Source organism: Salmo salar, chromosome 17 (genome assembly GCF_965601325.2).
Source record: "Salmo salar chromosome 17, fSalSal1, whole genome shotgun sequence".
Taxonomy (NCBI): Eukaryota; Metazoa; Chordata; class Actinopteri; order Salmoniformes; family Salmonidae; genus Salmo; species Salmo salar.
In genome coordinates this window covers 47566093-47580236 of record NC_138307.1, presented here as the reverse complement: position 1 = coordinate 47580236, position 14144 = coordinate 47566093, and the positions used below count along the sequence as shown (strand labels likewise).

Below are 14144 nucleotides of genomic sequence, written 5' to 3'. Positions count from 1 at the left end.
AAATAAATTAAATGTGATGTTGAATCAATGTGGAAAACTGATTCGATTTGAAAAAAGTAATCAAAGTAAGGTAATTTTGTATTTTTTTCACCCAACTTTAACCCCAATCCAATGATAGGTTTGAAATGTTTGTTTGATTTCACGTTGAATTCACGTTAGTTAACAACTCAAGCAAATGTAAATCAAAACTAGACGTTGAACTGACATCTGTGCCCAGTGGGTAGGAACGTATTTGCTCCGCAACGTTATAATAAAAAGGTGGCTCACACAAGTTTCTGAAGACTTGTGATGGGAATGCTGATGACATCACACACTGTGTGCACTTTTGGTAACCTGATTGTATCCAGACTGAGAAGAAAGCCGGACACAATGCGTCCCCAACCAGCTCCTGAGGGGGTCAGCCTGATCTGAGCACAATCAGACCTCAATGCGGAATTTTGTACGTCCAGACGGCTGTTTTTACACAGGCAGACCAATTCTGCTATTTTTTTTCACTAATTGATCTTTTGACCAATCAGATCAGCTCTGAATAAGCTCTGATATGAAAAGATCTGCTAGGATTGGTCAAAATACCAATTAGAGGAAAAGATATCAGAATTGGGCTGCTTTTGTAAATGCTGCCAACCTGTTTTTTCATTGCAATCATTGTGTTCTGATAGTCGCATCTACGTATCGAGTGTAGTAATGCCCTCGAACCACCTCCAGAGGTAGTCAGACACACATTTTATCTGGTCGTCCCTAGTTAACACAGCCACAAAGTCATAATTATGGATAATCCTTGCCCATTTCTACAATTTATCTTCTTAAAATGAGATTTTCTACCTAAACCTGACCTTAAACACACTGCTAACCTTATGCCTAATGTTAAATTAAGACCAAAAAGCTCATTTTTAGACAATTTAGACTTTTTAGCTGTGCTAACTAGTGATGACCATTGTATCTGGATATTTTACATGTGTCAACAGATATGGTGAAACTATTTAATTCATCATTATAGCACCCAGCAAAATGATTGGCAATTGACACCATTGACTCAAGGCATCAAAAATTGTCCAATCATGATACTGAAATCATTATTTTGAAACAATCTCCCAAATAATGTTAATACTTGCAAGGACCAGGAAAATGTGGTCACAATGCAGAGACGATGGACGAATAACAGATAGATATATAGTGCGGGTATTGTCTACATGATGAGATTTTTATGGGCAAATTAGCGAAATTATTTGTCAAATGGCAGCCAAGCATCGATCATCATGTCACCAGAATAAGACCCTGGATATTTATTGGAAATGAGTGTCAATCTCATCACTGTGCACTTTCACCACCACTCTGATTCACTGATAGTGTTACCTAGGCATGTGTGCTTCTTACGTGCCTAATATACACCCCATCAAGTGATTGCTATGTAGTACGGACATGAGAATTTGTCTTTCAGTTGAACAAAGAGCACAGTTGAGTTGTTGACATTTCAATTATCAAACACAGCATATGTTCCTGATATTGAATACATTGCATAGTTTATTTGCAAAAAGATAATATCACAGTATAAAAAGTATTAGTGAGAAAAATAATGCATGATTTGCACATAACTTTAGCTGGTTAGAGCAATGGTCATTCTTTCTTCTCTGTAACAGTCAATGTAGTAAAATAATAATGCATTACTTCTCCTAACTCAGACTGGTTGGAATAATCATTCTTTATTCTCTGTAGTAGTCACTGTAATAATAACTTTGTGAACATTCAATGGGGAAACGCATGAGGAGAACTTGAACAAATCACCCCGGACTAAATACGCTGGAAAACTGTTGTCAGTGGCCTATGCTTCATGAGTAGGAAAATACCTAAGTAAGTAACTAGATATTCAATCAGGGAAGTTAGTGAGCTCGTCTTTGCCAATGTTTCCTCCACTGAGGATGACCACCACGTTCCTCCCAGCAATGTCAGGGATTCTGTCGTTAGCGATGGCTGCAAATGCCGCGGACCCTGACGGTTCCACCAGGAGCCCCGCCCTGTACAGGGTCGACACGGCAGCCTTGATCTCCTCATCGCTCACCAGTACAATCTCCTCAACATAGCGCTGGCACAGCTCGTAGGGCAGGGTGCCTGGGGGGGGACAACACACCAGGCAGTTAGCAATGGTAGATGTTTTAACCTTTACGTGACTTATGGTACAAAACACATCAGGGAGTACAGGTAAAGAAGGTACAATTCACAGATCTGTTTGCTTGGCTATGGTTCATTCCAGATGAAGACAAAGTTGTTCCCTCTTATGTCCTGATCTTTTAGGATTTACTTAGGTCTAGCCAATGTACTGTACCTGCAAAAGGTGGAGCCAGTCCTGACGCGATGCTCTTGCTGTCCATGCCTATAGGCTTCTTCTCGATGAAACTTTTGTACATGGTGCAGGCTAATGAATCAAAGACAGGAAATTAAGGTAAACAAAATGGTCATACTGTATATCAACCCCTCAGTATATTGTCCCATGTGTATGTTCATATATATCAGTTAGTGGTGTATCATAGTTGTAAAAAGCCCTGCCTGATATTGTCTTGGTGAGATTTAAACAACAGGTGTTATGTACCTCCTTCTGGCTCTACTCCATAGATCCTTGTCTTCTCGCAGCCGGCCAGTTTGATGGCAGCAGCCACCCCAGCCAGTAGACCTCCTCCTCCACAGCACACCACCACTACATCAGGCTGGGGCATCACCTCCAGTACCTCAAAACCTAGACTACAGCACAGAGAGAGGGGAAGGGAGAGAGACAGACCAGCATTTTATTTTCCCTCTAAAAGAGGTAAAAGGCCCGGATAAAGCTGGTTCTGTTGCCTTGTTCGGCTGTTCTATACCTGGCATGTCCTGCAATCAGGTCCAGGTCGTCATATGAGTGGAGGAACGTCATGTTTTCCTCCTGGACACAACGATTCACCACGTTCATCAGACAGGTTGTAGGCACCCGTTCCACCTCACATCCAAAATTCTGGAGCGAATGGACAGATATGTTTGGTTATTTTCAGATGTGTCATTTTAGATGATACAATTAAAGACTGAAGCAGTCAATTGGAAACAAGAACCTGACTTGTATGAGTGTAGATCTGGATACAAGGGCTGTCTCTGGCATCACCACTTTCCCCTTGGAGCCGTAGTGTTTAGAGGCATACGCAAAAGACTTCCCATAGTTCCCTGCAGACATGGTGACAAAATGGGCTCCTTTTGGTCTCCTGGCAAACTGGTTGGCCACTCCTCTTATCTTAAACGAACCTGGCAATTAACACAATGACAGAAACTGCTGTTATTGTATCACTCTCAATGTCCAACATCAACCATGTCTATCAATATATCTACTACAAAACAGCCTACATTATTAATTGAAACGTGTACAGTAGTAATGTAAATGTGCCTGACTAAGCCATCTAATTCATACACAAACTCACCAGTTCTCTGCATGTTCTCCAGTTTGATGTGGATGTTACAGGGGATGTTGAGCGGTAGTGTTGTTTGGCACCATGGGATCATAGGAGTGTTGATGACTCCCAAAGGACTGGTCCTCACTGTCTCTCTGGCATCTCTTAGCAGATCCAAAGTGATGGCTTTCATTGATAGTGGCACGTCCACCATGCTGGAAGACAACCACAGAGTTGTATCAAAGTGGTTTGAAAACAGTCTTTGGTGGGATTATCCTAAAAACAGTCATTCATTTGCATAGAAAACAACCTCTCACTCAACATCAACAAAACAAAGGAGATGATTGTGGACTTCAGGAAACAGCAGAGGGTGCACCCCCCCCCCCCCCCCCCCCCCCCCCCCCCCCACCCCACCTAAAACCCTTACAAACTTTTACAGATGCACAATTGAAATCATCCTGTCGGGCTGCACCGCATGCAACCGCAGGGTTCTCCAGAGGGTGGTGCGGTCTGCCCAACGCATCACCGGGGGCAAACTAGCCGCCCTCCAGGACACCTTCAGCACCCGATGTCACAGGAAGGCCAAAACCACCCGAGCCACTGCCTGTTCACCCCGCTATCATCCAGAAGGCGACGTCAGTACAGGTGCATCAAAGCTGGAACCGAGAGACTAAAAAACAGCTTCTATCTCAAGGCCATCAGACTGTTAAACAGCCATCACTAGCACATTAGAGGCCTATAGGCATAGACTAGAAATCACTGGCCACTTTAAGGAAAGGAACACTAGTGACTTTAATAATGTTGACATATCTGGCATTACTCATCTCATATTTATATACTGTATTCTATACTATTCTACTCCATCTTAGTCCGTTCCGCTCTGACATCGCTCGTCCATATGTTCATAGTCTTAATTCATTCCTACTTGGATTTGTGTGTATTGGGTATATGTGTAATTTATGAGATATTGCTGCACTGTCGGAGCTAGAAGCACAAGCATTTCGCTACACCCTGCTAATCACGTGTATGTGACCAATAACATTTTATTTGATGAGAAGGATTATCCTTATGACTTGCTTAGCTCTTTTCCACCAAATTAAACATTATATATTGTTTCATTCTTCTACTCTGTTAATACTTGCAAAAAGAGTTAACGTTAATGAAATCACGTAACACAAAATTATCTCACCATTGATTGACATGGTGGAACTGTTACTACAGATGTACACATTCGTGCAATATATTCCACTTTTGCGGGTGTAACAGTCAATATAATCAGAGACCGTTGTATAATTCTAGTCAACGTACCTTGATACTTTCGAAAAATATATGCAAATGTATGGATTTTCGAGAGTTTTTATCCAATTTACGGAGCAGAATTTCAACAGCTCCGTTATGTTTACACAGTGTTACAGTTATCCTGGCACCCGCAACACAAGTAAACCACAGCTGGAGGTAAAGCCACACGCAACTTGTTTCTAGTCGGACATTGTTTTGAGACGGAACGAAAAAAATGGCCGCGTCTATCCGAAAAAGTTAAGTTGAAACCTGATTTAGTCAATTTAAAACGTATTTTCGTGGCAAATAGTTGTGAAAATCATGGGTGTCGTGAGACATATCGTGTGCGCGATGTCTGGGGGAGTTGACAGCTCTGTAACGGCTTTGTTACTCAGAAGAAGAGGTGAGACGTACCTTCACTGGAACAGTCAACGTTAACTAGCTAAACACGATACAAATAAACTGAATATTTTTTTATTTTTATGATTTAACGGAATATGTCTTATTTTATATCTAATGTTGCTTGTTTACTGTAAGTTTCTCGTCTTCCCATTGGCTTGTTTTATTGACAGGGTACCACGTTACTGGAGTGTTTATGAAGAACTGGGATTCCCTGGATGAGAATGGGGTGTGTTCCTCCGAAAAGGACTGTGAAGATGCCTACAAAGTGTGCCAGAGTCTGGACATACCTTTTCATCAAGTGTCCTACGTCAAAGAGTACTGGCACGAAGTGTTCACGTAGGTATCCTCCTTAATTAGATGATTGTTAAATTTGTATAATTGGAACAGTTGTAGCCCGGCTAAGTAGACAGCTGCACTCACCTTAATTGAAGTAATGTGAGTTATCACCGGATTAGGTTGGCGTCACAGGCCTAGATCTGGGGTGTGTTCATTCCGTTTGCAACAGAATGTGATAAATGAATATACCCCAGATGGATGGGTATAATTTGTGGAACGTTCCAATAGGAATCAGTTCCAAAAACGTTGTAAAGTACAAGGTTGCCAACAAACAACGCATACAAAGTAGCATAATCAATTCACCTAGCTAACTAGCTGCCGAATAGGCATCAACTCACCACGTAGCTTATTCTTAATGTTTATCCATAGACTACCAGAGAGAGGACAGACATTTTTCAGCATGAACATGGTGAGTGAAAAACTTTATGACATAGCCCACTCCCTACCCGGTATCTTATTCTACCGCTATACAACTTTGTGCGTGCGTTGTTTGTTGGCAACCTTGTTATTTACGTTTTTGGAAGACATTCCTTTCGGAATGTTCCACAAATTATACCCACCCACCCCAGATTGCTCTCTTCCTCAATGTCTGACCAATGTCTCCTTTCTTCAGTAATCTTTTGAAGGAATATGAGAAGGGCAGGACACCAAATCCAGACATTCTGTGCAACAAACACATAAAATTCAATCACTTCTACAATTATGCCATCAACGGCTTGGGTATGTAGTATAATAATGCTCAGTATTAGTATGCATTATATTATAAAAACATCCAAGTATGCTAAGAACTTCAAGTACCATTAAATAAACTGAGCTTGTACAAAAAAAATGCAATATTGTGTTGTTGCTGATTTCCCCCTAGGTGCTGATGCCATGGCGACAGGCCACTATGCCAGGACATCTCAGGAGGATGAAGATGTCTTCCAACAGAGTCATCTGGCTCCTTCCCCTCAACATGTCTTCAGAGACCGCTTTGAGATCAGAAACCGTAAGAACAACAGACTCCTCTCAACCTCTTTCTGTGCTTTTCTTATACCAATGTTTTATTATTATTATTATGTCAATCTTACCTCTATAACAATATGGAGACTTTGGGTGCTTTCACATATCCCCTTATGATCCGGATCCTGTAGCGTTTGGTACCCCTATAAAGTATGTGTGAAATGCAAACAAACCCTGGTTGAAATGAAACCTGGACCTGCGTGAGTAGGGGGTCCAAGATCCAGGACCTAGGTACCAGGTATTGTGACGCGCCAGCATGAGTCGCGTGAAACTTTTTTGCCCGTTGTAAAGAAGCTAGCTCACTAACGTCATGTAGAATGTGCGTCTTGCTAATCACACCCTGAAACGGTTATTTTCAGGTCTTGTGAAATCAAAATATGTTCTGTAGAATTCTCAAACGGTCCAGGGTACCGAGTTTTATATGTGAAAGGCTTTTATCTGTAAGTCTGTAGACATTTGATATGTGTAGAGAAATTCAGGGAACTTGAATGAGTACCAAGATTGGTTATATTAGATATAGGGACCGATATTATAGGGCTGTCATTAGATTGGTGTCTTAGATTTTTAACCCTTTGTTATCTCCGTTGAAGCGGTGAGGTTGTACCAGGGAGCAGACCGTTTTAAGGACCAGACATTCTTCCTCAGTCAGATGTCTCAGGATGCTTTGCGGCGTACACTCTTTCCCCTGTCGGGACTCACCAAAGACTACGTGAAGAAGATTGCAGCCGAGGCCGGCTTCCAACACGTCCTGAAGAAGAAAGAGGTAACTAACCACACAGACAGATACACTGCCCTCTGTGTGTACTGTATTTGGACATTAAAGCAAAACATTTACATTTGTCTCTGTACTCCAGCGTTTTCGATTTGAGATCAAATATTTCATATGAGGCGACAAGTACAGAATGTCAACTTTAAAATGAGGTTACAAATATGATTTAGACCTCTCACACTAGGCCTTGTAGAAACAGGGTCAATCAAGTTAGGTCTGCCAAATTAATGTAGTATTGGAAAAAATACATCAATCCAACCATAGAGTATAGCCTATCATCATAAAAAGTGTAGTTTATAACATGCACAATTAGAAGCATCAATCTACACTCCCGTTCAAAAGTTTGGGGTCACTTAGAAATGTCATTGATTTGAAAGAAAAGCTATTTTTTTGTACATTAAAATACAATTTATCAGAAATACAGTGTTGACATTGTTAATGTTGTAAATGACTATTGTAGCTGGAAATGGCAATTTTTTTAATGTAATATCTACGTAGGCGTACAGGGGCACATTATCAGCAACCATCAGTCCTGTGTTCCAATGGCATGTTGTGTTAGCTAATCCAAGTTTATAATTTTAAAAGGCTAATTGATCAATAGAAAACCCTTTTGCAATTATGTTGGCAGCTTCATTAAATTGTACACGCAAAACACCAGTCTCAACACCAACAGTGAGGAGGCGACTCCGGGATGCTGGCCTTCTAGGCAGAGTTGCAAAGCCACAAAGCCATATCTCAGACTGGCCAATAAAAGGAAAAGATTAAGATGGGCAAAAGAACAGACACTGGACAGAGGAGGCCTAGAACAAGGACATTTCTAAGTGACCCCAAACTTTTGATTGGTAGTGTATATAGTTCAAGCTTCACTAAATTCGAGCCTAGTAACTTTGCTCAACGCATTCTCCTTCGATTGTCTCGTCTGGCTGCCACGAAAAGCCCCCACCTTGGAGACAGTCAATCACATCATTGTGGAGCTGCTGATCTGCTCGAAGTGTGTGCGTGCCACTGGCGATGTACTTTGCTGGACGTGCTAGCTGTTCTCGGCGGCGCATCACTTCAAACCCATTCCATCTTGGTGTTATCAGTTGGCCTACTACTACTGGTAGTACCTTTTTAAAATGTAAGTTATGAATCGCAAATCACCATACAGCTGACGCACTTCGATTTCGTCCATAATTTTGATTTCAATTTGGTTGTCAAAAATACTGTCAGCTTGCACTGCATCTTTGCTGATGAATGCCCTGATCTCTGGCCAGTAAATTGGTGCGTGATCTGAGGCTGTTTGGTCTCTTGTGCATCAACTTGGGAAAGCCTCAAGGGAGAGCGGACAGTGCATTATAGACAAAGCGCTGCATATATTGCCAGAAAAATAACACATCTGATTATTTATTTTTATTTTTTTGCAGAAAAAAGGAGGCATCCGTTAAACAGTAATTTAACTTTGTCCGGCCTGTCTTTATCGGCCATTTTCTCAAAATGACCTTTTTCTCAGCCTTCAAAGGAGGTACATTTACATTATTCCACACACTGGTTCTTAGGACTTATAACCAGACTTGTCCAACTGCTTTTTTTGATATCTTGTGGCATTTTATCTGTAAGTTTTTTGCAAAATATCACCTCCATCGCCCCGACAGTGTTATTGCATTTTGGTACACCAGAAGTACATTCATTTCCAATGGAACGCTGCGTTTGCATTGCAGGATTGTGTTGCAGAGTCAGTTTGACTGCATTCTGTGTGGTGCATAGGTTGGATTTATCGAACATATGTGTGGACATCTTGACAAAAATGGTAGCAGGTGAATGTTGAACTTTTGTTGCACACATATCCAGATGATTCTGCATAACATTTTGCGCAATGACGCTGTTGGTATGATCAAGGCGTATGCATCCGTCATACGTGTGAAGTGTTTATATTTATTGAGGATTTGCATATTTTAAATCAAAATGTTTTACTTTTCATTCTGTTATGAGTAAAGGGGAAAAATACCCTGTTAGGGTGTGGTATCTGTTCTTAATGTGCAGGCTAGCATGATTACAGAGAATCATTCATGAATAATGATGATCATACCCCCAAAATCATGAACAAAGATCATACCCTCCCAAAAATGCTAATGTCCCCTGTTATTGATACACCATTAGTGAATTTGGCCAAATACTTGTTACTTCTTCACATGGGGGTGGGGAGAAGTGCTTTCCTTTCTCAACGGTAAAACAGATGTGTATGAAAATACCCTCAAATAAAAGGTGACGTGCTGTACATTCACCTCATATGAAACATTTGATCTCAAATCTAAAATGCTGGAGTATAGAGCCAAATGTAAAATGTTAGTTTCGCTGTCCAAGTACATATGGACAGGAGTGTAGATAAAGTATTGATCATCTCTCCTCTCTGAGCTGCCTACAGATTAACATTTCATTGCATTGTTGTTGTTCGGCCTACACCCTAATTACACTGTGTTGACATAGATTACATCTTACAAAATCAATTGTATTTTTTCGTGGACTGTGTGGCAACACTGAATATCATTATCTGTTTCCAGAGTATGGGCATCTGCTTTATTGGAGAGAGGAAATTTGAGGATTTCATTCTAGAGGTATGGAATTAAAATACACACACTGAATGAAGAAAGAAACTACTGTATACAGTTCATTATTGAGATACAATGGCCATAGTAATAAATAAACATGTTTGTGTGTAATAACAATATCTGCATTCCTGTTTTTCTGTCAGTATTTAGAGCTAAAACCGGGGAACTTTGTCTCCATTGAGGATGGGAAGATCATGGGGGAACATAAAGGTAATGCTGTGTGATATCCTCAGTGGTATCTTCTATGGTAGTGCTTGTCCCACTATCCTTTATAAGAGTACTGCTCTTCCAATAGTAAACCTTTACATTAACGACTGGTTCTCTGCCTCTTCTTCCTTTCAGGTTGGTTCACCCTGACACTAGGCCAAAGGGCTAGGATTGGTGGGCAGAGGGATGCATGGTTTGTTGTGGACAAAGACATTACTACTGGAGAAGTGTTTGTGGTAAAGGAATGGTTTCTACCTCTTCAATACTGTTATACCTAATTGTGTCCTAAACAACTGGCCTAACTACAATACAGGCAGATCTCCTACCTCCTTGCTGTTGATTCTCAATGGGATTCTGATTCTAAACTCCCTAACATCAGGGTCCGACCACCAATCACCCGGCTCTATTCAGAGACACGGTCCGAACAGATCGTTTCCATTGGATAACGGAGGACCCTCCCACTGAGCTGATCCAGACCAAGATGATGGAGTGTCACTTCCGCTTCATCCACCAGATGCCTCTCAGTGAGTCACATAACACATTAGGGCCAGACACAGTTTGTAAGGATGTGTCATTAACAATATCTTTACCTGGGCCTCCAGAGTGGCGCAGCGGTCTAATGCGGGTGATTTATTGTCGTTAGGTCAGCTTTTAAGAGTAAAGCCAACCCATGGACCATTACAGTGGTTTTAGTTGAGCTGGTGTGTTAGTCCCAGTGTGTTATTCCTTAAGATCCTGATTAGCTAGCTAACAAAGGCCTATCATAGGCCCAACAAACGTAGCCAGCTGCTCCAGTGTGTCTCTGGTTTCTCTGACAGGGATTACTCCAGACTCTAGTCAGGGTACAAAGAGCCTTGTCCACGCTTGGATTACCCCCCTTTCTTCATGCGTCACTACAGACCCGGGTTCGTTCCCAGGCTGTGTCACAACCGGCCGTGACCGGGAGTCCCACAGGGCGGCGCAAAATTGGCCAAGCGTCATCAGGGTTAGGGGAGGGTTTGGCTGGGGGGGCTTTACTTGGCTTATCGCGCTCTAGCGTCTCCTTGTGGCGGGCCCGGGTGCCTGCAGGCTGACCCCGGTAGTCAGTTGAACGGTGTTTCCTGGTTAACGGGTTAAGCGGGTGGGTGTTAAGGAGCACGGTTTGGCGGGTCATGTTTTGGAGGACGCATGACTCGACCTTCGCCTCTCCCGGACCCATTGGGGAGTTGCAGCGATGAGACAAGAACTTAATTGGATATGACAAAGTTGGGGAGAAAAAGGGGGTAAAAAAAACCCAATACCGTTACCTCCCATACGGCTTAAAAAAACAGCTTTATTGAGTCAAAAATGTACACTTCAAAAGTGTTAGTGACATGTTAATAACACAGTGAGGTTGTGTATCTCCAGCCCCTTGCACTGTGACCTTGAACATGGATGGCTCTGTGTGGATCATGCTGTCTCAGCCAATCAGAGCACTCACACCAGGACAGGTAAGCTCTCTGTTTCCCACACGTAGACATGTAAGCCGCCTGTCTCACCCTTTTCAGAGTTTGGGCAGTTGGTTTCATTACTTTCTAGGGATGTTTTGTTCTCAGAAGAATTTTAACTATGAGTAAAATTTATTTAGGCCATTTTCAAATTGATTTATTGTCGTTAGGTCAGCTTTAAAGAGTAAAGCCAACCCATGAACCATTACAGTGGTTTTAGTTTAGCTGGTGTGTTAGTCCCAGTGTGTTATTCCTTAAGATCCTGATTAGCTAGCTAACAAAGGCCTATCATAGGCCCAACAAACGTAGCCAGCTGCTCCAGTGTGTCTCTGGTTTCTCTGACAGGGATTACTCCAGACTCTAGTCAGGGTACAAAGAGCCTTGTCCACGCTTGGATTACCCCCCTTTCTTCATGCGCTATCCCATAATCCGCTGCTCTGAGAAAACAATATGGCCGAGACGCGTTTGTCTTGGAGCTCTGGGCTCGAGGCCAGAGTGAGGGTAGATGAATAGAAAAGCGATAGAGAATAGTGGTGTGTATGCACTCAAATGTGGAGGTTAGTTCAGAGGGACTAGGAGTCAATATTCAGCATCAATGTCTCCCCCTAACATCAATTTTCTGTGCCCGTCTCATCTACCTCAACATTGACTGAATAGCCTTGCTTCAAAGCTTCCGTCGATGTCTGCTCATCACTACCCTCCCTTCTAATTTCTCCATATTCACTTCACTCATTTCCCCCAGTTTGCAGTGCTGTACAAGGGGGATGAGTGTCTGGGAAGTGGGAAGATCGTCCGTCTGGGCCCCACAGAGTACACTCTCCAACAGGGGCGAGACCGCATGAAGGAAGCCCCTGTGGCCAAGGAGGGGACTCCAGAACCAGCCAGCTGAGCCTGAGAGACACTTCCTAGAAACAGACCTAGGCCCAGGCCTATCCACTGTCGATATGGACCTAACCTTACATTGCAGACTTCAGTCACACTGCTGATAGACAAGACTACTGTACTTCCACAAGCCTTATCCCATTCTCTGAACCACTACTGAAGAACAGAAGAGCACACTGATCATGCTTTCGGACCTGTCCACTTGTCAAAAAAAACACACTCAAACTTCCTCTGTACTGTTGCCCTCAGTTGATACTTCTTCCTATTAGGGTACTTGTGATGTACATCATTATTTGATAGTGTGGACTGTGTACAACCATGCACATGGTAATTCATTGTCTAATTTATTTATTTGGACAGATTATTAGAAAATGTGAAATGCATATTAAAAACATTATGGCTTTTGTGATAATCCAAACAAGTAGTGTGCCTGTTCCTTTGGTGCCATTTCACCTAAACACATTTTGGATTGAACTGCATTCTTTTCAATTATAAAATATGTAAATAGAGAATAACTTGAATTCAGAAATGAAGAGCAAGTGATTAAACTTACGATTGTTTTTTAATTATTAGTGATTTCTTGCAATTTTGTGGCCAGCAGAAAACCTCACTGAAGAAATCCAGCTGAAGTATGTGTCACTTTACTTTACCTCTGTAGCTACTGTTTCGCATCCTCTTCCTCTCTTGCCACAAGGGGGCGAACACGTACAAGTTATACTTAACCTTCTATACTTTGCCTATCCACTGTTTCTGGTGGTTAAATTAACATAATTTATGTTACACCAGGTGGAATGTACAGGTAACTACCAAAATAATGGAAACACTGGAGTAAATGTGGGATACAAAGTATGTTGTGGTTCCTGAGTTAATTAAGCAATTAATATCCCATTATGCTTAGTTGGGGTGTATAAAATGCTGGGCAGCACATTATTTTGGCTGCCATGGCTATGCCCCTAAAGTGAGGGAAAAAAGTATTTGATCCCCTGCTGATTTTGTTCATTTGCCCACTGACAAAGAAATGATCAGTCTATAATTTTAATGGTAGGTTTATTTGAACAGTGAGAGACAGAATAACAACAAAAAAATCTGGAAAAACGCATGTCAAAACTGTTATAAATTGATTTGCATTTTAATGAGGAAAATAAGTATTTGACCCCTCTGCAAAACATGACTTGGTACTTGGTGGCAAAACCCTTGTTGCTTGGCGATGGTCTTGTAGCCCATTCCAGCCTTGTGTATGTCTACAAGCTTGTCCCTGACATCCTTGGAGAGCTCTTTGGTCTTGGCCATGGTGGAGAGTTTGGAATCTGATTGATTGATTGCTTCTGTGGACAGGTGTCTTTTATACAGGTAACAAGCTGAGATTAGGAGCACTCCCTTTAAGGGTGTGCTCCTAATATCAGCTCGTTACCTGTATAAAAGACACCTGGGAGCCAGAAATCTTTCTGATTGAGAGGGGGTCACATACTTATTTCCCTCATTAAAATGCAAATCAATTTATAACATTTTTGACATGTGTTTTTCTGGATTTTTTGTTGTTGTTATTCTGTCTCTCACTGTTCAAATAAACCTACAATTAAAATTATAGACTGATCATTTCTTTGTCAGTGGGCAAACGTACAAAATCAGCAGGGGATCAAATACTTTTTCCCTCACTGTATAGGATGACAATGCCCCCATCCACAGTGCATGAGTAATCAAAATGGTTTGATGAACATGAAAATGATGTAAACCATATGCCATGGTCGTCACCAGATCTCAACGCAATTGAACACTTATGGGAGATTCTGGAGTGGTGCTTGAGACAGCG

General features: G+C 41.8%; 2 protein-coding genes across 2 annotated transcripts; one reads left to right on the top strand and one right to left on the bottom strand.

Annotated features, from left to right (window-relative positions):
* Positions 1-1503: 1503 nt before the first annotated feature.
* On the bottom strand, positions 1504-4847 carry srr (serine racemase). Its single transcript, XM_014152774.3, has 7 exons — positions 4713-4847; positions 3435-3619; positions 3080-3261; positions 2850-2980; positions 2585-2733; positions 2321-2410; positions 1504-2106 (listed from the first exon to the last, which is right to left on the bottom strand). The coding sequence occupies exons 2-7, from the start codon at positions 3616-3618 to the stop codon at positions 1865-1867; spliced, it is 978 nt and encodes a 325-aa protein (XP_014008249.1). The 5' UTR covers position 3619; positions 4713-4847; the 3' UTR covers positions 1504-1864.
* Positions 4848-4891: 44 nt separating this feature from the next.
* On the top strand, positions 4892-12900 carry trmu (tRNA 5-methylaminomethyl-2-thiouridylate methyltransferase). Its single transcript, XM_014152772.3, has 11 exons — positions 4892-5085; positions 5255-5420; positions 6034-6140; positions 6283-6408; positions 7013-7185; positions 9732-9785; positions 9923-9989; positions 10122-10222; positions 10366-10510; positions 11373-11455; positions 12195-12900. Exons 1-11 carry the CDS (start codon positions 5004-5006, stop codon positions 12339-12341), a joined length of 1251 nt encoding a protein of 416 aa, XP_014008247.1. The 5' UTR covers positions 4892-5003; the 3' UTR covers positions 12342-12900.
* The last annotated feature ends 1244 nt before the right edge of the window (positions 12901-14144 follow it).